At 53.2% G+C, this 22,369-nt stretch overlaps 1 protein-coding gene across 1 annotated transcript in view; it reads right to left on the bottom strand.

The window, feature by feature from the left end:
- LOC140203504 (ankyrin-repeat and fibronectin type III domain-containing 1-like) overlaps window positions 1–22,369 on the bottom strand; it is a 281,359-nt gene that overhangs the window by 227,752 nt on the left and 31,238 nt on the right. Inside the window, exon 6 of the mRNA XM_072269592.1 lies at window positions 16,360–16,450. Coding sequence (XP_072125693.1) covers window positions 16,360–16,450 — 91 coding nt within the window. The remainder of the gene's footprint in view (window positions 1–16,359; window positions 16,451–22,369) is intronic.

The following is a 22,369-nucleotide window of genomic DNA, read 5'->3' as shown; positions in this document are numbered from 1 at the left end:
GACGTGGGTCGGGGTGTGGTTGACGTGGGTCAGCGTGTGGGTGGTGTGATTCAATGTGTGGGTGACGTGGGTCTGTGTGTGGGTGGTGTGATTCGCTGTGTGGGTGATGTGGGTCGGGTTGTGGGTGGTGTGATTCGCTCTGTAGGTTAGGTGGGTCGGGGTGTGGGTGACGTGGGTCGGTGTGTGGGTGACGTGGGTCTGAGTGTGGGTGGTGTGATTCGCTGTGTGGGTGACGTGGGTCAGCATGTGGGTGGTGTGATTTGCTTTGTGGGTGACGTGGGTCGGGGTGTGGTTGACATGGGTCAGCGTGTGGGTGGTGTGATTCAATGTGTGGGTGACGTGGGTCTGTGTGTAGGTGACGTGGGTTGGTGTGTAGGTGACGTGGGTCAGCGTGTGGGTCGTGTGATTCGCTGTGTGGTTGACGTGGGTCGGATTGTGGGTGACGTGGGTCGGCGTGTTGGTGGTGTGGTTCACTGTGTGGGTGACATGGGTCAGCGAGTGGGTAGTGTGATTCACTCTCTGGGTGACGTGGTTCGATGTTCGTGTGACGTGGGTTGGTGTGTGGGTGACGTGGGTCGGTGTGTGGTTTACGTGGGTCAGTGTGTGGGTGGTGTGATTCGCTGTGTGGGTGACGTGGTTCAGCGAGTGGGTGGTGTGATTCGCTGTGTGGGTGACGTGGGTCAGCGTGTGGGTGGTGTGATTCGCTGTGTGGGTGATGTGGGTTGGGGTGTTTGTGACATGGGTCAGCGTGTGGGTGGTGTGATTAGCTGTGTGGGTGACGTGTGTCAGCGTGTGGGTGTTGTGATTCACTGTGTGGGTGACGTGGTTCGATGTTCGTGTGACGTGGGTTGGTGTGTGGGTGACGTGGTTCGATGTTCGTGTGACGTGGGTTGGTGTGTGGGTGACGCGGGTCCGGGTGTGGGTGACGTGGGTCAGCATGTGGGTGGTGTGATTCACTGTGTGGGTGACGTGGGTCGGGGTGTGGGTGGTGTGATTCGCTCTGTGGGTTACGTGGGTCGGGGTGTGTGTGGTGTGATTCGCTGTGTGGGTGACGAGGGTCTCTGTGTGGGTGGTGTGATTCGCTGTGTGGGTGACGTGGGTTGGTGTGTGGGTGATGTGATTTGCTGTGTGGGTGACGTGGGTCAGCGTGTGGGTGGTGTGATTCGCTTTGTGGGTGACGTGGGTCAGCGTGTGGGTGGTGTGATTCGCTGTGTGGGTGATATGGGTTGGGGTGTTTGTGACGTGTGGCAGCGTGTGGGTGGTGTGATTCACTGTGTGGGTGACGTAGTTCGATGTTCGAGCGACGTGGGTTGGTGTGTGGGTGACGTGGGTCGGGGTGTGGTTGACGTGGGTCAGCGTGTGGGTGGTGTGATTCAATGTGTGGGTGACGTGGGTCTGTGTGTGGGTGGTGTGATTCGCTGTGTGGGTGATGTGGGTCGGGGTGTGGGTGGTGTGATTCGCTCTGTAGGTTAGGTGGGTCGGGGTGTGGGTGGTGTGATTTGCTTTGTGGGTGACGTGGGTCGGTGTGTAGGTGACGTGGGTTGGTGTGTAGGTGACGTTGGTTGGTGTGTAGGTGACGTGGGTCAGCGTGTGGGTCGTGTGATTCGCTTTGTGGGTGACGTGGGTCGGAGTGTGGGTGACGTGGGTCGTCGTGTGGGTGGTGTGATTCGTTGTGTGGGTGATGTGGGTTGGGGTGTTTGTGACGTGGGTCAGCGTGCGGGTGGTATGATTCGCTGTGTGGGTGACGTGTGTCAGCGTGTGCGTGGTGTGATTCACTGTGTAGGTGACGTGGTTCGATGTTCGTGTGACGTGGTTTGGTGTGTGTGTGACGTGGGTCGGGGTGTGGGTGACGTGGGTCAACGTGTGGGTGGTGTGATTCACTGTGTGGGTGACGTGGGTCTGTGTGTGGGCAGTGTGATTCGCTGTGTGGGTGATGTGGGTGGTGTGATTCGCTCTGTGGGTTACGTGGGTCGGGGTGTGGGTAACGTGGGTTGGTGTGTGGGTGACGTGGGTCGGGGTGTGGTTTACGTGGGTCAGTGTGTGGGTGGTGTGATTCGCTGTGTGGGTGACGTGGTTTGATGTTCGTGTGACGTGGGTCGGCGTGCGGGTGACGTGGGTCAGCGTGTGGGTGATGTGATTCGCTGTGAATGTGGCGTGGGTCGGGGTGTGGGTGGTGTGATTCGCTGTGTGGGTGACGTGGGTCTGTGTGTGGGTGGTGAGATTCGCTGTGTGGGTGACGTGGGTCGGTGTGTGGGTGACGTGGGTCAGCGTGTGGGTGGTGTCATTCGCTGTGTGGGTGACGTGGGTCGGTGTGTAGGTGACGTGGGTTGGTGTGTAGGTGACGTGGGTCAGCGTGTGGGTCGTGTGATTCGCTTTGTGGGTGACGTGGGTCGGAGTGTGGGTGACGTGGGTCAGTGTGTGCGTGGTGTGATTCGCTGTGTGGGTGACGTGGGTCGGAGTGTGGGTGACGTGGGTCGGCGTGTAGGTGGTGTGATTCACTGTGTGGGTGACATGGGTCAGCGAGTGGGTAGTGTGATTCGCTCTCTGGGTGACGTGGTTCGATGTTCGTGTGACGTGGGTTGGTGTGTGGGTGGTGTGATTCGCTGTGTGGGTGACGTGGTTCAGCGAGTGGGTGGTGTGATTCGTTGTATGGGTGACGTCGGCCGTGGTGTGGGCAGTGTGATTCACTGTGTGGGTGACGTGGTTCGGTGTTCGTGTGACGTGGGTTGGTGTGTGGGTGACGTGGGTCAGCGTGTGGGTGGTGTGATTCGCTGTGTGGGTGATGTGGGTTGGGGTGTTTGTGACGTGGGTCAGTGTGTGGGTGGTGTGATTCGCTGTGTGGGTGACGTGTGTCAGCGTGTGCGTGGTGTGATTCACTGTGTGGGTGACATGGTTCGATGTTCGTGTGACGTGGGTCGGGGTGTGGGTGACGTGGGTCAGCGTGTGGGTGGTGTGATTCACTGTGTGGGTGACGTGGGTCTGTGTGTGGGCGGTGTGATTCGCTGTGTGGGTGATGTGGGTGGTGTGATTCGCTCTGTGGGTTACGTGGGTCGGGGTGTTGATGACGTGGGTCGGTGTGTGGGTGACGTGGGTCGGGGTGTGGGTGGTGTGATTCGCTGTGTGGGTGACGTGGGTCAGCATGTGGGTGGTGTGATTCGCTTTGTGGGTGACGTGGGTCGGTGTGTGGGTGACATGGGTCCGGGTGTGGGTGGTGTGATTTGCTGTGTGGGTGACGTTGGTCAGTGTGTGGGTGGTGTGATTCGCTGTGTGGGTGACGAGGGTCTGTGTGTGGGTGGTGCGATTCGCTGTGTGGGTGACGTGGGTTGGTGTGTGGGTGATGTGATTTGCCTTGTGGGTGACGTGGGTCAGCGTGTGGGTGGTGTGATTCGCTGTGTGGGTGATATGGGTTGGGGTGTTTGTGACGTGTGGCAGCGTGTGGGTGGTGTGATTCACTGTATGGGTGACGTAGTTCGATGTTCGTGTGACGTGGGTTGGTGTGTGGGTGACGTGGGTCGGGGTGTGGTTGACATGGGTCAGCGTGTGGGTGGTGTGATTCAATGTGTGGGTGACGTGGGTCTGTGTGTAGGTGACGTGGGTTGGTGTGTAGGTGACGTGGGTCAGCGTGTGGGTCGTGTGATTCGCTGTGTGGTTGACGTGGGTCGGAGTGTGGGTGACGTGGGTCGGCGTGTTGGCGGTGTGGTTCACTGTGTGGGTGACATGGGTCAGCGAGTGGGTAGTGTGATTCACTCTCTGGGTGACGTGGTTCGATGTTCGTGTGACGTGGGTTGGTGTGTGGGTGACGTGGGTCGGTGTGTGGTTTACGTGGGTCAGTGTGTGGGTGGTGTGATTCGCTGTGTGGGTGACGTGGTTCAGCGAGTGGGTGGTGTGATTCGCTGTGTGGGTGACGTGGGTCAGCGTGTGGGTGGTGTGATTCGCTGTGTGGGTGATGTGGGTTGGGGTGTTTGTGACATGGGTCAGCGTGTGGGTGGTGTGATTAGCTGTGTGGGTGACGTGTGTCAGCGTGTGGGTGTTGTGATTCACTGTGTGGGTGACGTGGTTCGATGTTCGTGTGACGTGGGTTGGTGTGTGGGTGACGTGGTTCGATGTTCGTGTGACGTGGGTTGGTGTGTGGGTGACGCGGGTCCGGGTGTGGGTGACGTGGGTCAGCATGTGGGTGGTGTGATTCACTGTGTGGGTGACGTGGGTCGGGGTGTGGGTGGTGTGATTCGCTCTGTGGGTTACGTGGGTCGGGGTGTGGGTGGTGTGATTCGCTGTGTGGGTGACGAGGGTCTCTGTGTGGGTGGTGTGATTCGCTGTGTGGGTGACGTGGGTTGGTGTGTGGGTGATGTGATTCGCTGTGTGGGTGACGTGGGTCAGCGTGTGGGTGGTGTGATTCGCTTTGTGGGTGACGTGGGTCAGCGTGTGGGTGGTGTGATTCGCTGTGTGGGTGATATGGGTTGGGGTGTTTGTGACGTGTGGCAGCGTGTGGGTGGTGTGATTCACTGTGTGGGTGACGTAGTTCGATGTTCGAGCGACGTGGGTTGGTGTGTGGGTGACGTGGGTCGGGGTGTGGTTGACGTGGGTCAGCGTGTGGGTGGTGTGATTCAATGTGTGGGTGACGTGGGTCTGTGTGTGGGTGGTGTGATTCGCTGTGTGGGTGATGTGGGTCGGGTTGTGGGTGGTGTGATTCGCTCTGTGGGTTAGGTGGGTCGGGGTGTGGGTGGTGTGATTCGCTGTGTGGGTGACGTGGGTCAGCATGTGGGTGGTGTGATTTGCTTTGTGGGTGACGTGGGTCGGTGTGTAGGTGACGTGGGTTGGTGTGTAGGTGACGTGGGTCAGCGTGTGGGTCGTGTGATTCGCTTTGTGGGTGACGTGGGTCGGAGTGTGGGTGACGTGGGTCGTCGTGTGGGTGGTGTGATTCGTTGTGTGGGTGATGTGGGTTGGGGTGTTTGTGACGTGGGTCAGCGTGTGGGTGGTATGATTCGCTGTGTGGGTGACGTGTGTCAGCGTGTGCGTGGTGTGATTCACTGTGTGGGTGACGTGGTTCGATGTTCGTGTGACGTGGTTTGGTGTGTGTGTGACGTGGGTCGGGGTGTGGGTGACGTGGGTCAACGTGTGGATGGTGTGATTCACTGTGTGGGTGACGTGGGTCTGTGTGTGGGCGGTGTGATTCGCTGTGTGGGTGATGTGGGTGGTGTGATTCGCTCTGTGGGTTACGTGGGTCGGGGTGTGGGTGACGTGGGTCGGTGTGTGGGTGACGTGGGTCGGGGTGTGGGTGGTGTGATTCGCTGTGTGGGTGATGTGGGTTGGTGTGTAGGTGACGTGGGTCAGCGTGTGGGTCGTGTGATTCGCTTTGTGGGTGACGTGGGTCGGAGTGTGGGTGACGTGGGTCGTCGTGTGGGTGGTGTGATTCGTTGTGTGGGTGATGTGGGTTGGGGTGTTTGTGACGTGGGTCAGCGTGCGGGTGGTATGATTCGCTGTGTGGGTGACGTGTGTCAGCGTGTGCGTGGTGTGATTCACTGTGTAGGTGACGTGGTTCGATGTTCGTGTGACGTGGTTTGGTGTGTGTGTGACGTGGGTCGGGGTGTGGGTGACGTGGGTCAACGTGTGGGTGGTGTGATTCACTGTGTGGGTGACGTGGGTCTGTGTGTGGGCAGTGTGATTCGCTGTGTGGGTGATGTGGGTGGTGTGATTCGCTCTGTGGGTTACGTGGGTCGGGGTGTGGGTAACGTGGGTTGGTGTGTGGGTGACGTGGGTCGGGGTGTGGTTTACGTGGGTCAGTGTGTGGGTGGTGTGATTCGCTGTGTGGGTGACGTGGTTTGATGTTCGTGTGACGTGGGTCGGCGTGCGGGTGACGTGGGTCAGCGTGTGGGTGATGTGATTCGCTGTGAATGTGGCGTGGGTCGGGGTGTGGGTGGTGTGATTCGCTGTGTGGGTGACGTGGGTCTGTGTGTGGGTGGTGAGATTCGCTGTGTGGGTGACGTGGGTCGGTGTGTGGGTGACGTGGGTCAGCGTGTGGGTGGTGTCATTCGCTGTGTGGGTGACGTGGGTCGGTGTGTAGGTGACGTGGGTTGGTGTGTAGGTGACGTGGGTCAGCGTGTGGGTCGTGTGATTCGCTTTGTGGGTGACGTGGGTCGGAGTGTGGGTGACGTGGGTCAGTGTGTGCGTGGTGTGATTCGCTGTGTGGGTGACGTGGGTCGGAGTGTGGGTGACGTGGGTCGGCGTGTAGGTGGTGTGATTCACTGTGTGGGTGACATGGGTCAGCGAGTGGGTAGTGTGATTCGCTCTCTGGGTGACGTGGTTCGATGTTCGTGTGACGTGGGTTGGTGTGTGGGTGGTGTGATTCGCTGTGTGGGTGACGTGGTTCAGCGAGTGGGTGGTGTGATTCGTTGTATGGGTGACGTCGGCCGTGGTGTGGGCAGTGTGATTCACTGTGTGGGTGACGTGGTTCGGTGTTCGTGTGACGTGGGTTGGTGTGTGGGTGACGTGGGTCAGCGTGTGGGTGGTGTGATTCGCTGTGTGGGTGATGTGGGTTGGGGTGTTTGTGACGTGGGTCAGTGTGTGGGTGGTGTGATTCGCTGTGTGGGTGACGTGTGTCAGCGTGTGCGTGGTGTGATTCACTGTGTGGGTGACATGGTTCGATGTTCGTGTGACGTGGGTCGGGGTGTGGGTGACGTGGGTCAGCGTGTGGGTGGTGTGATTCACTGTGTGGGTGACGTGGGTCTGTGTGTGGGCGGTGTGATTCGCTGTGTGGGTGATGTGGGTGGTGTGATTCGCTCTGTGGGTTACGTGGGTCGGGGTGTTGATGACGTGGGTCGGTGTGTGGGTGACGTGGGTCGGGGTGTGGGTGGTGTGATTCGCTGTGTGGGTGACGTGGGTCAGCATGTGGGTGGTGTGATTCGCTTTGTGGGTGACGTGGGTCGGTGTGTGGGTGACATGGGTCCGGGTGTGGGTGGTGTGATTTGCTGTGTGGGTGACGTTGGTCAGTGTGTGGGTGGTGTGATTCGCTGTGTGGGTGACGAGGGTCTGTGTGTGGGTGGTGCGATTCGCTGTGTGGGTGACGTGGGTTGGTGTGTGGGTGATGTGATTTGCCTTGTGGGTGACGTGGGTCAGCGTGTGGGTGGTGTGATTCGCTGTGTGGGTGATATGGGTTGGGGTGTTTGTGACGTGTGGCAGCGTGTGGGTGGTGTGATTCACTGTATGGGTGACGTAGTTCGATGTTCGTGTGACGTGGGTTGGTGTGTGGGTGACGTGGGTCGGGGTGTGGTTGACATGGGTCAGCGTGTGGGTGGTGTGATTCAATGTGTGGGTGACGTGGGTCTGTGTGTAGGTGACGTGGGTTGGTGTGTAGGTGACGTGGGTCAGCGTGTGGGTCGTGTGATTCGCTGTGTGGTTGACGTGGGTCGGAGTGTGGGTGACGTGGGTCGGCGTGTTGGCGGTGTGGTTCACTGTGTGGGTGACATGGGTCAGCGAGTGGGTAGTGTGATTCACTCTCTGGGTGACGTGGTTCGATGTTCGTGTGACGTGGGTTGGTGTGTGGGTGGTGTGATTCGCTCTGTGGGTTAGGTGGGTCGGGGTGTGGGTGGTGTGATTCGCTGTGTGGGTGACGTGGGTCAGCATGTGGGTGGTGTGATTTGCTTTGTGGGTGACGTGGGTCGGTGTGTAGGTGACGTGGGTTGGTGTGTAGGTGACGTGGGTCAGCGTGTGGGTCGTGTGATTCGCTTTGTGGGTGACGTGGGTCGGAGTGTGGGTGACGTGGGTCGTCGTGTGGGTGGTGTGATTCGTTGTGTGGGTGATGTGGGTTGGGGTGTTTGTGACGTGGGTCAGCGTGTGGGTGGTATGATTCGCTGTGTGGGTGACGTGTGTCAGCGTGTGCGTGGTGTGATTCACTGTGTGGGTGACGTGGTTCGATGTTCGTGTGACGTGGTTTGGTGTGTGTGTGACGTGGGTCGGGGTGTGGGTGACGTGGGTCAACGTGTGGATGGTGTGATTCACTGTGTGGGTGACGTGGGTCTGTGTGTGGGCGGTGTGATTCGCTGTGTGGGTGATGTGGGTGGTGTGATTCGCTCTGTGGGTTACGTGGGTCGGGGTGTGGGTGACGTGGGTCGGTGTGTGGGTGACGTGGGTCGGGGTGTGGGTGGTGTGATTCGCTGTGTGGGTGACGTGGGTCAGCATGTGTGTGGTGTGATTCGCTTTGTGGGTGATGTGGGTGACATGGATCCGGGTGTGGGTGGTGTGATTTGCTGTGTGGGTGACGTTGGTCAGTGTGTGTGTGGTGTGATTCGCTGTGTGGGTGACGTGGGTCGGGGTGTGGTTGACGTGGGTCAGCGTGTGGGTGGTGTGATTCAATGTGTGGGTGACGTGGGTCTGTGTGTGGGTGGTGTGATTCGCTGTGTGGGTGATGTGGGTCGGGTTGTGGGTGGTGTGATTCGCTCTGTGGGTTAGGTGGGTCGGGGTGTGGGTGGTGTGATTCGCTGTGTGGGTGACGTGGGTCAGCATGTGGGTGGTGTGATTTGCTTTGTGGGTGACGTGGGTCGGTGTGTAGGTGACGTGGGTTGGTGTGTAGGTGACGTGGGTCAGCGTGTGGGTCGTGTGATTCGCTTTGTGGGTGACGTGGGTCGGAGTGTGGGTGACGTGGGTCGTCGTGTGGGTGGTGTGATTCGTTGTGTGGGTGATGTGGGTTGGGGTGTTTGTGACGTGGGTCAGCGTGTGGGTGGTATGATTCGCTGTGTGGGTGACGTGTGTCAGCGTGTGCGTGGTGTGATTCACTGTGTGGGTGACGTGGTTCGATGTTCGTGTGACGTGGTTTGGTGTGTGTGTGACGTGGGTCGGGGTGTGGGTGACGTGGGTCAACGTGTGGATGGTGTGATTCACTGTGTGGGTGACGTGGGTCTGTGTGTGGGCGGTGTGATTCGCTGTGTGGGTGATGTGGGTGGTGTGATTCGCTCTGTGGGTTACGTGGGTCGGGGTGTGGGTGACGTGGGTCGGTGTGTGGGTGACGTGGGTCGGGGTGTGGGTGACGTGGGTCGGGGTGTGGGTGGTGTGATTCGCTGTGTGGGTTACGTGGGTCAGCATGTGTGTGGTGTGATTCGCTTTGTGGGTGATGTGGGTGACATGGATCCGGGTGTGGGTGGTGTGATTTGCTGTGTGGGTGACGTTGGTCAGTGTGTGTGTGGTGTGATTCGCTGTGTGGGTGACGTGGGTCGGAGTGTGGGTGACGTGGGTCGGCGTGTGGGTGGTGTGATTCACTGTGTGGGTGATGTGGTTCAATATTCGTGTGATATGGGTCGGTGTGTGGGTGGTGTGATTCGCTGTTTGGGTGACGTGGGTCAGCGTGTGGGTGGTGTGATTCACTGTCTGGGTGATGTGGGTCAGGGTGTGGGTGGTGTGATTCGCTCTGTGGGTTACGTGGGTCGGGGTGTGGGTGGTGTGATTTGCTTTGTGGGTGACGTGGGTCGGTGTGTAGGTGACGTGGGTCAGCGTGTGGGTCGTGTGATTCGCTTTGTGGGTGACGTGGGTTGGTGTGTGGGTGACGTGGGTCAGCATGTGGGTGGTGTGATTCACTGTGTGGGTGACGTGGTTCGATGTTCGTGTGATGTGGGTCAGTGTGTGGGTGATGTGGGTCAGTGTGTGGGTGGTGTGATTCGCTGTGTGGGTGACGTGGGTCGGTGTGTGGGTGACGTGGGTCAGCGAGTGGGTGGTGTGATTCGCTGTATGGGTGATGTCGGCCGGGGTGTGAGCAGTGTGATTCACTGTGTGGGTGACGTGGGTCGGTGTGTGGGTGACGTGGGTCAGTGCGTGGGTGGTGTGATTCGCTGTGTGGGTGACGTGGGTCAGCATGTGGGTGGTGTGATTCGCTTTGTGGGTGACGTGGGTCGGTGTGTAGGTGACGTGGGTTGGTGTGTAGGTGACGTGGGTCAGCGTGTGGGTCGTGTGATTCGCTTTGTGGGTGACGTGGGTCAGTGAGCAGGTGGTGTGATTCGCTGTATGGGTGACGTCGGCTGGGGTGTGGGCAGTGTGATTCACTGTGTGGGTGATGTGGTTCGGTGTTCGTGTGACGTGGGTTTGTGTGTGGGTGACGTGGGTCTGTGCGTGGGTGGTGTGATTCGCGTGTGGGTGACGTGGGTCGGTGTGTGGGTGACATGGGTCAGCAGGTGGGTGGTGTGATTCGCTGTATGGGTGACGTCGGCCGGGGTGTGGGCAGTGTGATTCACTGTGTGGGTGACATGGTTCGATGTTCATGTGACATGGGTCGGTGTGTGGGTGACGTGGGTCTGTGTGTGGGTGGTGTGATTCGCGTGTAGGTGACGTGGGTCTGTGTGTGGGTGGTGTGATTCGCGTGTGGGTGACGTGGGTTGGTGTGTGGGTGACGTGGGTCAGCATGTGGGTGGTGTGATTCACTGTGTGGGTGACGTGGTTCGATGTTCGTGTGATGTGGGTCAGTGTGTGGGTGATGTGGGTCAGTGTGTGGGTGGTGTGATTCGCTGTGTGGGTGACGTGGGTCGGTGTGTGGGTGACGTGGGTCAGCGAGTGGGTGGTGTGATTCGCTGTGTGGGTGATATCGGCCGGGGTGTGAGCAGTGTGATTCACTGTGTGGGTGACGTGGGTCAGTGCGTGGGTGGTGTGATTCGCTGTGTGGGTGACGTGGGTCGGTGTGTGGGTGACGTGGGTCAGTGCGTGGGTGGTGTGATTCGCTGTGTGGGTGACGTGGGTCGGTGTGTGGGTGACGTGGGTAAGCGTGTGGGTGGTGTGATTCGCGTGTGGGTGACGTGGCTCAGCGTGTGGGTGGTGTGATTGGTCTTATAGCCTCATAATTTGCCCTTCCCCAATTAAAGGTTTTCCTCTCCTCTCTGATTCTATCCTTTTCCATGATAATGCTAAAGGCCAGGGAGCGGTGGTCACTGTCCCCCAGATGCTCACCCACTGAGAGATCTGTGACCTGACCCGGTTCATTACCTAGTACTAGATCTAGTATGGCATTCCCCCTAGTCGGCCTGTCCACATACTGTGACAGGAATCCGTCCTGGACACACTTAACAAACTCTGCCCCATCTAAACCCTTGGAACTAATCAGGTGCCAATCAATATTAGGGAAGTTAAAGTCACTCATGATAACAACCCTGTTATTTGTGCAGCTTTCCAAAATCTGCCTCCCAATCTGCTCCTCTGTATCTCTGCTGCTACCAGGGGGCCTATAGAATACCCCCAATAGAGTAACTGCTCCCTTCCTGTTCCCTACTTCCACCCATATTGACTCAAAAGAGGATCCTGCTACATTACCCACCCTTTCTGTAGCTGTAATAGTATCCCTGTACAGTAATGCCACCCCTCCTCCCCTTTTTCCCCCTCTCTATCCCTTTTAAAGCACTGAAATCCAGGAATATTGAGAATCCATTCCTGCCCTGGTGCCAGCCAAGTCTCTGTAATGGTCACTACATCATAATTCCATGTATGTATCCAAGCTCTCAGTTCATCACCTTTGTTCCTGATGCTTCTTGCATTGAGGTACACACATTTCAGCCCTTCTACCTTACTGTCTTTACACTGTTTATTCTGCTTCTCTTTCCTCAAAGCCTCTCTATATGTTAGATCTGGCTTTACTCCATGCACTTCCTTCACTGCTCTATCGCTCTGGGTCCCATCCCCCTCGCAAATTAGTTTAAACCCTCCCGAACCATGCTAGCAAACCTACCTGCAAGGATATTGGTCCCCCTCGAGTTCAGGTGCAACCTATCCAATCTGTACAGGTCCCACCTTCCCCAGAAGAGATCCCAATGATCTAAAAATCTAAAACCCTGCTCCCTGCACCAACTCCTCAGCCACGCATTCAACTGCCATCTCCTCCAATTCTTACCATCTCTGTCACGTAGCACTGGCAGCAATCCTGAGAACGTCACCCATGAGGTCCTGTTCTTCAGCCTTCTGCCTAGTTCCTGAAACTCACACTTCAGGACCTCATCCCTCTTCCTGCCTATGTCGTTGATACCAACATGTATCACGAGTTCTGGTTGCTTTCCCTCTTGTACCAGGATGTCGTGCACCCAGTCAGAGACATCCCGGACCCTGGCATCCGGGAGGCAAACCATGCGGGTGTCCTTCTCACGTCCACAAAATCTCCTGTCTGCTCCCCTGACTATAGAGTCTCTAATGACGACAGCTCTCCTCTTCTCCGTCCCACCCTTCTGCACCACAGGGTCAGACTCAGTGCCGGAGGCCCTGCCACCGTGGCTCACACCTGGTCAGTCGTCCCTGCCAACAGTATCCAGGACGGTAAACTTATTATTCAGGGGAATGGCTACAGGGGTGCTCTGCACTACCTGTCTGCTCACCTTTGCTTTCCCCCCTCTGACTGTCACCCAACGACCTGCTTCCGATAGCCTAGGTGTGACTACCTCCCTGTAGCTCTCATCTGTGACTGCCTCATTCTCCCTTATGAGTAGAAGGTCATCCAGCTGCTGCTCCAGATTCCTTACACGGTCTTCCAGGTCGCCCAGCGATGCACTTCTGGCAGATGTGACTCTGCGGGAGAGGGACGTTCCCCCAAGACTGCCACATCTCACATGAGAGGCACTTCACCGTCTCAGAAGACATTGTAAAGACTAACTGCGAGCAAGTTTGTCCTCCGCCTCTTCTCGTCGAAGCCTCTTAAGTCAAAGCCTCAAAGCTCCACTCCTTCACTGGCCAACTCACTCACCAGCCGCTTTCCATCTTTCAGCCCACTCTTCTAAGTGGTCTAAATCTTTCTGCAAGCTTTGAAAACCTACTTCATTATCCACAACTCCACCGATCTTAGTATTATCTGCATACTTACTCATCCAATTTACAACCCCTTCATCCAGATCATTAATATATATGACAAACAATATTGGACCCAGTACAGATCTCTGAGGCACACCACTAGACACCGGCCTCCAATCTGGCACACAGTTATCCACCACTACTCTCTGGCGTCTCCTATCCAGCCACTGCTGAATCCATTTTGCTACTTCGATATTAATGCCTAACGATTGAACCTTCCTAACTAACCTTCCATGTGGAACCTTGTCAAAGGCCTTACTGAAGTCTATATAGACAACATCCACCGCTTTACCCTTGTCAACTTTCCTAGTTACCTCATCAAAAAATTCAATAAGATTTGTCAAACATGACCTTCCACGCACAAATCCATGTTGACTGTTCCTAATCAGACCCTGTCTATCCGGATAATTATATATACCATCTCTAAGAATACTTTCCATCAATTTGCCCACCACTGACGTCAAACTCACGGGCCGATAATTGCTAGGTTTACTCTTAGAACCCTTTTTAAACAATGGAACAACATGAGCAATATGCCAATCCTCCGGCACCATCCCCGTTTCTAATGGCATTTGAAATATTTCTGTCAGAGCCCCTGCTATTTCCACACTAACTTCCCTCAAGATCCTTGGGAATATCCTGTCCGGACCTGGAGACTTATCCACTTTTATTGGATATCCTAATTGTAATCTCTTCAAAGAATTCCAGCAGGTTCATTAGGCACGATTTTCCCTTAAGGAAACCATGCTGACTTTGTCCTATCTTGTCCTGTGTCACCAAGTACTCCACAACCTCATCCTGAACAATTGACTCCAATATCTTCCCAACCACTGGGGTCAGGCTAACTGGTCTATAATTTCTTTTCTGCTGCCTTCCTCCCTTCTTCAAGAGTGGAGTGACATTTGCAATTTTCTAGTCCTCTGGCACCATGCCAGAGTCCAATGATTTTGGAAAGATCATTACTAATGCCTCCACCATCTCTAACGCTACCTCTTTCAGAACCCTAGAGTGCAGTTCATCTGGTCTGGGTGATTTATGCACCTTTAGGTCTTTCAGCTTTTTAGCACCTTCTCCCTTGTAATAGTAACTGCACTCACTTATCTTCCCTCGTATCCTTCAACATCTGGCACACTGCTAGTGTTTTCCACAGTGAAGACTGACACAAAGTACTCATTTAGGTCATCTGCCATCTCCTTGGCCCCTGTTATTATTTCTTCAACCTCACCTTCTAGTTGTCCTACATCCACTCTCATCTCTCTACTTGTTACATTTTTGAAAAAGCCTTTACTATCCATTTTGATATTGTTCGCTAGCTTGTTTTCATATTTCATGTTTTCCTTCCTAATGATTATTTTAGCTGCTCTCTGTAGGGTTTTAAAAGCTTTCCAATCCTCTGTCTTCCCACTAATTTTTGCTTCGTTGTATGCCCTCTCTTTGGCTTTTACATTCATTTTGACTTCCCTTGTCAGCCACGGTTGTACTATTTTGCCATTTGACTATTTCTTCATTTTTGGAATACATCTATCTTGCACCTTCCTCATTTTTTCCCAGAAGCTCACACCATTGATGCTCTGCCGTCATCCCTGCCAGCACCTCCAACTCCTCTCTCATACCAGTGAAATTTCCTTTACTCCACAGAAATTCTGCTACGTCAGACTTTACTTTTTCCCTATTAAGTTTCAAGTTGAACGCAATCTTACTGTGATCACTGCCTCCTAAACTCCCTAATCACCCTAAGCTCCCTTTACCTTAAACTCCCTAATCACCTCTGGTTCATTACATAACACCAATCCAGTATAGCCGATCCCCTAGTAGGCTCAACAACAAACTGCTCGAAAAAGCCATCTCATAGGCATTCAACAAACTCACTCTCTTGAGATCCAGCAGCAACCTGATTTTCCCAATCCACCTGCATATTGAAATTTCCCATGACTATCATAACATTGCCCTTTTGACATGCCTTTTCTACTTCCTGTTGTAATCCATGGTCCACATCCCAGCCACTGTCAGGAGGCCTGTATATACCTGCCATCAGGGTCCTTTTACCCTTGCAGTTTCTAACTCAATCCACAAGGATTCAACACCTTCTGATCCTATGTCACATCTTTCTACTGATTTGATGCTAATCTTTACCAGCAGAGCCACACCACCCTCTCTGCCTACCTTCCTATCCGTCCGATACAACGTGTACCCTTAGACATTCAGCTCCTTCAGTCATGGTTCAGTGATGGCCACAACGTCATACCCGAAAATCTGTAGAAGTGCAACAAGACCATCCACCTTAATTTTTACACCCTGTGCATTGAGATATAACACTCTGAGTGCTGTATTTGCTGCTCTTTTTAATTCTGCATCCCTAATGCATTGGTGCTGACCCTGCAGGCTGCAATTATATCCATAATCTGCCTGCCCTTCCTGACAGTCTGACTACACGCTATCTTTGCTTTTTTACCATCCATCCTATCCTGAGTCCCTTCACTCCAGTTCCCATCTCCCTGCCAAATTAGCTTAAACCCTCCCCAACAGCTCTAACAAAACTGCCCGTGAGAATATTGGTTCCCCCTTGGGTTGAGGTGCAACATGTCACTTTCCTCCCCCAGAAGAGATCCCAATGATCCAAGAATCTGAAGCCCTGCCCCCTACACCAACTTCTCAGCCATGCATTTATCTGCCAAATCATCCTGTTTCTACCCTCACTGGAGTGTGGCACAGGCAGCAATCCAGAAATAACTACCCGGGAGGTCCTGCTTCTCAGCTTTCTACCTAGCTCTCTAAATTCTCTTTTCAGGACCTCTTTGCGTTTCCTTCCTACGTCATTGGTACCAATATGTACCAAGACATCTGGCTGCTCTCCTCCCTCTCTCAATCCGAGATGTCCCCGAACTTGGCTATTTCTCTATTACTTGTTCATTTACCTATTTGTAAATACTTTCTTTCTTCACAACTTTTGAGCAGCTTTTGCATTTTTTCACCTCTCATGAAATAAAACCCCTTTTACTAACATGCTGTTTCAGTTTACTATCTCTTTTTTAAACTTACCCACAACTGCTTGCAAGGTATGACAGTGAGTGGTGAGCTTTGGTGTGTGGGTGGTGAGATTAGGTGTGTGGATGATGTGGTTCGACATGTGGGTGACGTGGTTCGACACGTGGGTGACGTGGTTTGACACGTGCATGACGTGGTTCAACGCAGCGTGACATGGTTCGGCGCGTGGGTGGTGTGGTTCGACGCGTGGATGGTGTGGTTGGACATGTGGGTAATGTGGTTTGACACGTGGGTGGTGTGTTTCGACACCTGGGTGGTGTGTTTTGACGCCTGGGTGACGTGGTTTGATGCCATGGGTGACGTGGTTCGACACGTGGGTAGCAACGTTCGATGTGTGGGTGGTGAACTGTGATCAGAGAGAGAGAGCAAAGGATGTGGAGTGATTTGCTCCCAGTGAGCTCACACGCGGGCATGCATAGAGCGATGCCCTTGCTCTGATCTCTCACCTGGGGATCCAGTCACACACCCTGCAGCTCACAGGAGGTTCAAACATCTACACGTGTCTGTGGTACTTACAGGAAGGAGCAGCGGATGGCGGCGTGGAGCTCTGCGGGGGACCCCAGCCTTTCATGTTGTACGCAGACACCCGGACGTAATATGACAGGCCCTGTGGGAAACGAGGCGTCGGCTACCACTGGATTACAAAGTGTACATTAGACCCATCAGTTTAGCCTGCAGTGCCCTCAGTGCAACATCGCTACTCCACTCCCAGCTCCTCCCTGGAGTCAGGAAATCTGCACTGGCATCCTAACACTCACACCGTCTGTGGGGGGGTGTGGGTCAGTGTCTGGTCGGTCACGCAGAGCCAATGTGTAGTGAGGAGAGTTGTAGTGTAACATGGGGACAAAATCGAATATAGTGACAAATACAGGCATGAAGGATTTGAATACATGCAATCTAAGGAATAAGGAAAATGATCTTGTCGCACAGTTAGAGATTAGCAGGTATGATATGATGATGTAGGCATCATTGAGTCGTGCCAGGAAGAAGATTATAGTTGGGAGCTTGACAACCAAGGACACACGTGGCATCAAAAGGACAGGCAGACAGGCAGACAGGCAGAATCGGTGCGTGGGCTCATTTGGTAAAAAATGAAATCAAATCCCAGCCATTGTAGCCATTGGGATGAGTTGCAGTGCAATAAAGTTGCAGTGAAATCAAAGCAAAAAGTATCAAACACTGGTCTTAAGGTGTTGTACTTAAATGCACGCAGCATAAGGAATAAGGTGGATGATCTTGTTGTACAGCTACAAATTGGCAGGTATGATATTGTGGCCATCACTGAGACCTGGCTAAAGGATGCATGTCTCTGGGAGCTGAACGTCCAAGGATACACCGTGTATCGGAAGGATAGGAAGGTAGGCAGAGGGGGAGGCGTGGCTTTATTGGTAAGAAATGATATTAAATCATTAGAAAGAGGTAATATAGGATTGGAAGGTGCAGAATCTTTATGGGTTGAGCTAAGGAATAGCAGGGGTAAAGGGACCCTGATGGCAGTTATTTATAGGCCTCCAAACAGCTGCAGGGATGTGGACTACAAATTACAACTGGAAATAGAAAAGGCTTGTCAGAAGGGCAGTGTTATGATAATTGTGGGGGATTTTAACATGCGAGTAGATTGGGAAAATCAGGTCAGCACTGGATCTCAAGAGAGAGAATTTGTAGAATGTCTGCGAGATGGCTTTTTAGAACAGCTTGTTGTTGAGCCCACTAGGGGATCGGCTGTACTGGATTGGGTATTGTGTAATGAACCGGAGGTGATTGGAGAGATTGAGGTGAAGGAACCCTTAGGAGGCAGTGATCATAACATGATTGAGTTCACTGTGAAATTAGAAAAAGAGAAGCCAAAATCTGATGTGTCGGTATTTCAGTGGAGTAAAGGAAATTACAGTGGCATGAGAGAGGAACTGGCCAAAGTTGACTGGAAAGAGACACTGTCGGGAAAGACAGCAGAGCAGCAGTGGCTGGAGTTTATGCGAGAAATGAGGAATGTGCAAGACAGGTATATTCCAAAAAAGAAGAAATTTTCGAGCAAAAAGGAAATTATAGACCTGTTAGCTTGACATCGGTGGTTGGGAAGTTATTGGAGTCGATTGTCAAGGATGAGGTTACAGAGTACGTGGAGGCATATGACAAGATAGGCAGAACTCAGCATGGATTCCTTAAAGGAAAATCCTGCCTGACAAACCTATTACAATTTTTTGAGGAAACTACCAGTAGGCTAGACAAGGGAGATGCAGTGGATGTTGTATATTTGGATTTTCAGAAGACCTTTGACAAGGTGCCACACATGAGGCTACTTAACAAGATAAGAGCCCATGGAATTACGGGAAAGTTACATATGTGGATAGAGCGTTGGCTGATTGGCAGGAAACAGAGAGTGGGAATAAAGGGATCCTATTCTGGTTGGCTGCCGGTTACCAGTGGTGTTCCGCAGGGATCAGTGATGGGGCCGCTTCTTTTTACATTGTACATCAACGATTTAGATTATGGAATAGATGGCTTTGTGGCTAAGTTTGCTGACGATACGAAGATAGGTGGAGGGGCCGGTAGTGCTGAGGAAACGGAGAGTCTGCAGAGAGACTTGGATAGATTGGAAGAATGGGCAGAGAAGTGGCAAATGAAGTACAATGTTGGAAAGTGTATGGTTATGCACTTTGGCAGAAAAAATAAACGGGCAGACTATTATTTAAATGGGGAAAGAATTCAAAGTTCTGAGATGCAACGGGACTTGGGAGTCCTCGTACAGGATACCCTTAAAGTTAACCTCCAGGTTGAGTCGGTAGTGAAGAAGGCGAATGCAATGTTGGCATTCATTTCCAGAGGAATAGAGTATAGGAGCAGGAATGTGATGTTGAGGCTCTATAAGGCGCTGGTGAGACCTCACTTGGAGTACTGTGGGTAGTTTTGGTCACCTTATTTAAGAAAGGATGTGCTGACGTTGGAGAGGGTACAGAGAAGATTCACTAGAATGATTCCGGGAATGAGAGGGTTAACATATGAGGAACGTTTGTCCGCTCTTGGACTGTATTCCTTGGAGCTTAGAAGAATGAGGGGAGACCTCATAGAAACATTTCGAATGTTAAAAGGTATGGACAGAGTGGATGTGGCAAAGTTGTTTCCTATGATGGGGGAGGCTAGTACAAGAGGGCATGACTTAAGGATTGAAGGGCGCCCTTTCAGAACAGAAATGCGAAGAAATTTTTTTAGTCAGAGGGTGGTGAATCTATGGAATTTGTTGCCACGGCAGCAGTGGAGGCCAAGTCATTGGGTGTATTTAAGGCAGAGATTGATAGGTATCTGAGTAGCCAGGGCATCAAAGGTTATGGTGAGAAGGCAGGGGAGTGGGACTAAACAGGAGAAAATGGATCAGCTCATGATAAAATGGCGGAGCAGACTCAATGGGCCGAATGGCCTACTTCTGCTCCTTTGTCTTATGGTCTTATGGTCTAAAAAGGATTGGAACATGTAAAATCTTAGTGGGCGGAGTTAAGGAATTGCAAGGATAAAAAGACCCTGATGGGTGTTATATACAAGCCTCTGAACGGTAGCCAGGATATGGTCTACAAATTACAACAGAAGATAGAAAATGCATGCCAAAAGGGCAATGTTACAATAGTCATGGGGGATTTCAGTATGTAGGTAGATTGGGAAAATTAGGTTGGTGCTGTATCCCAAGACAGGGAATTTGTAGGAGATCAGTTATTCTGGATTGTGTGCTTGTAATGAACAGGAATTAATTAGAAATCTTAAGGTAAAGGAACCGTTAGGGACAGTGATTATAAAATGATAAAATTTACCCTGCAATTTGAGAAGGAGAAGCTAAAGTCAGATGTATCACTATGGCAGTGGAATAAAATGAATTACAGAGGCGTGAGAGAGGAGCTGGCCAGAATTGATTGGAAGTGGACACTGGAGGGATCACATCAGAGCAGCAACGGCTGGAGCTTCTGGGAGCAATTCAGAAAGCACCGGATATATATGTGCCAAAGAAAAAGAAGTAGCCAATGATATCAAAGAAGATACCAAAGTTTTTTTTTCAGATATACATGAAGAGTAAAAAAGAGGCAAGAGTAGATAGCGGACCACAGGAGAGCTGGAGAGGTAGCAATGGGGGATAAGAAAATGGCGGACAAACTGAATAGGCATTTTGCATCAGTCTTCACTGTGGAAGACTCTAGCAGTGAGCTGGACACTCGAGCATCGGGGGCAGAAGTGAGTTACGTTGCCGTTCCAGGGAGAAGGTGCTTTGGAAACTGAAATGTCAGAAGGTAGATAAGTCACCTGGAGCAGATGGACTACATTCGAGGGTTCTGAAAGAGGTAGTTGAAGAGGCATTAGTAACGATCTTTAAAGAGCCATTAAATTCTAGCATGGTTCCGGAGGACTGGAAAATTGTAAATATCACCCCACTCTTCAAATGAGAAAGCAAGAAGAAAGGAAATTATAGGCCAGTTAGTCTGACCTCAGGGGTTGGGAAGATGTTGGAGTCAATTGTTGAGAATCAGGTTTCGGAATACTTGGAGGCACATGAAAAACTGGGCTAAAATCAGCATGGCTACCTCAAGGGAAAATCTTGCCTGACAAATCTAGTGGAATTCTTTTGAAGAAATAACAAGCAGGATAGACAAAGGAGAATCAGTAGCCAGTCAGTCAGTGTGTCCGGAGTCAGTGTCCGGTCAGTCAGTGTGTCCGGAGTCAGCGTCCAGTGAGTCTGGAGTCAGTGTCCGATCGGTCAGTGTGTCTGGAGTCAGTGCCCGGTCGGTCAGTAACTCCGCAGTCAGTATCCGGTCGGTCAGTGTGTCCGGAGTCAGAGTCCAGTGTGTCTGGAGTCAGTGTCCGGTCGGTCAGTGTGTCCGGAGTCAGTGTCCAGTGTGTCTGGAGTCACTGTCCGCTCGGTCAGTGTGTCTGCAGTGAGTGTCCGGTCGGTCAGTGTGTCCGGAGTCAGTGTCCAGTATGTCTGGAGCCAGTGTGCGGTCGTGTCTGCAGTCAGTGTCCGGTCAGTCAGTGTGTCCGGAGTCAGTGTCCAGTGTGTCTGGAGTCACTGTCCGGTCGGTCAGTGTGTCTGCAGTCAGTGTCCGGTCAGTCAGTGTGTCCAGAGTCAGTGTCCAGTGTGCCTGGAGTCAGTGTGCGGTCGGTCAGTGTGTCTGCAGTCAGTGTCCGGTCCGTCAGTGTGTCCGGAGTCAGTGTCCAGTGTGTCTGGAGACAGTGTGCAGTCGGTCAGTGTGTCCGGAGTCAGTGTCCGGTTGGTCAGTGTATCTGCAGTCAGTATCCAGTCGCTCAGTGTGTCCGGAATCAGTGTCTGGTCGGTCAGTGTGTCTGCAGTCAGTATCCGGACGGTCAGTGTGTCCGGAGTTACTGTCCAGTCGGCTAGTGTATCTGCAGTCAGTGTCCAGTTGGTCAGTGTGTCCGGAGTCAGTGTCTGGAGTCAGTGTCCGGTCGGTTAGTGTGTCCGCAGTCAGTGTCCGGTTGGTCAGTGTGTCCAGAGTCAGTGTCCGGTTGGTCAGTCTGTCTGCAGTCAGTGTCCGGACCATCAGTCTGTCTGGCGTCAGTGTCCGGTCGGTCAGTGTGTCTGCAGTCAGTGTCCAGTCAGTCAGTGTGTCCCGAGTCAGTGTCCGGTCGGTCAGTGTGTCTGCAGTCAGTGTCCGGTCGGTCAGTGTGTCCGGAGTCAGTGTCGGCAGTGAGTGTCCAGTCGGTCAGTGTGTCCGGAGTCAGTGTCCAGTTGGTCAGTGTGTCTGCAGTCAGTGTCTGGTCAGTCAGTCTGTCCGGAGTCAGTGTCTGGAGTCAGTGTCCGGTCGGTCAGTGTGTCCGGAGTCAGTGTCCCGAGTCAGTGTCTGGAGTCAGTGTCCGGTCGGTTAGTGTGTCCACAGTCAGTGTCCGGTCGGACATTGTGTCCGGAGTCAGTGTCCAGTCGGTCAGTGTGTCCGAAGTCAGTGTCTGGTCCGTCAGTGTGCCCGGTCGGTCAGTGTGTCCGAAGTCAGTGTCTGGTCCGTCAGTGTGTCCGGAGTCAGTGTTCGGTCGGTTAGTGTGTCCGGTGTCAGTGTCCAGTAGGTTCGGGTGTCCAGAGTCAGTGTCCGGTCGGTCAGTGTGTCTGCAGTCAGTGTTCAGTTTGTCTGGAGTCAGTGTCCGGTCGATCAGAGTGTCCGGAGTCAGTGTCTGGTCCGTCAGTGTGTCCGGAGTCAGTGTCCAGTCGGTCAGTGTGTCCGAAGTCAGTGTCTGGTCCGTCAGTGTGTCCGGAGTCAGTGTCCGGTCAGTCAGTGTGTCTGCAGTCAGTGTTCAGTTTGTCTGGAGTCAGTGTCCGGTCGATCAGAGTGTCCGAAGTCAGTGTCTGGTCCGTCAGTGTGTCCGGAGTCAGTGTCCAGTCGGTCAGTGTGTCCGAAGTCAGTGTCTGGTCCGTCAGTGTGTCCGGAGTCAGTGTCCAGTCGGTCAGTGTGTCCGAAGTCAGTGTCTGGTCCGTCAGTGTGTCCGGAGTCAGTGCTCGGTCGGTTAGTGTGTCCGGTGTCAGTGTCCAGTAGGTTCGTGTGTC

Source organism: Mobula birostris, chromosome 9, assembly GCF_030028105.1.
Source record: "Mobula birostris isolate sMobBir1 chromosome 9, sMobBir1.hap1, whole genome shotgun sequence".
Taxonomy (NCBI): domain Eukaryota; kingdom Metazoa; phylum Chordata; class Chondrichthyes; order Myliobatiformes; family Myliobatidae; genus Mobula; species Mobula birostris.
The sequence above is the reverse complement of the archived record's forward strand: the minus strand, read 5'-3'. Positions and strand labels throughout refer to the sequence as shown.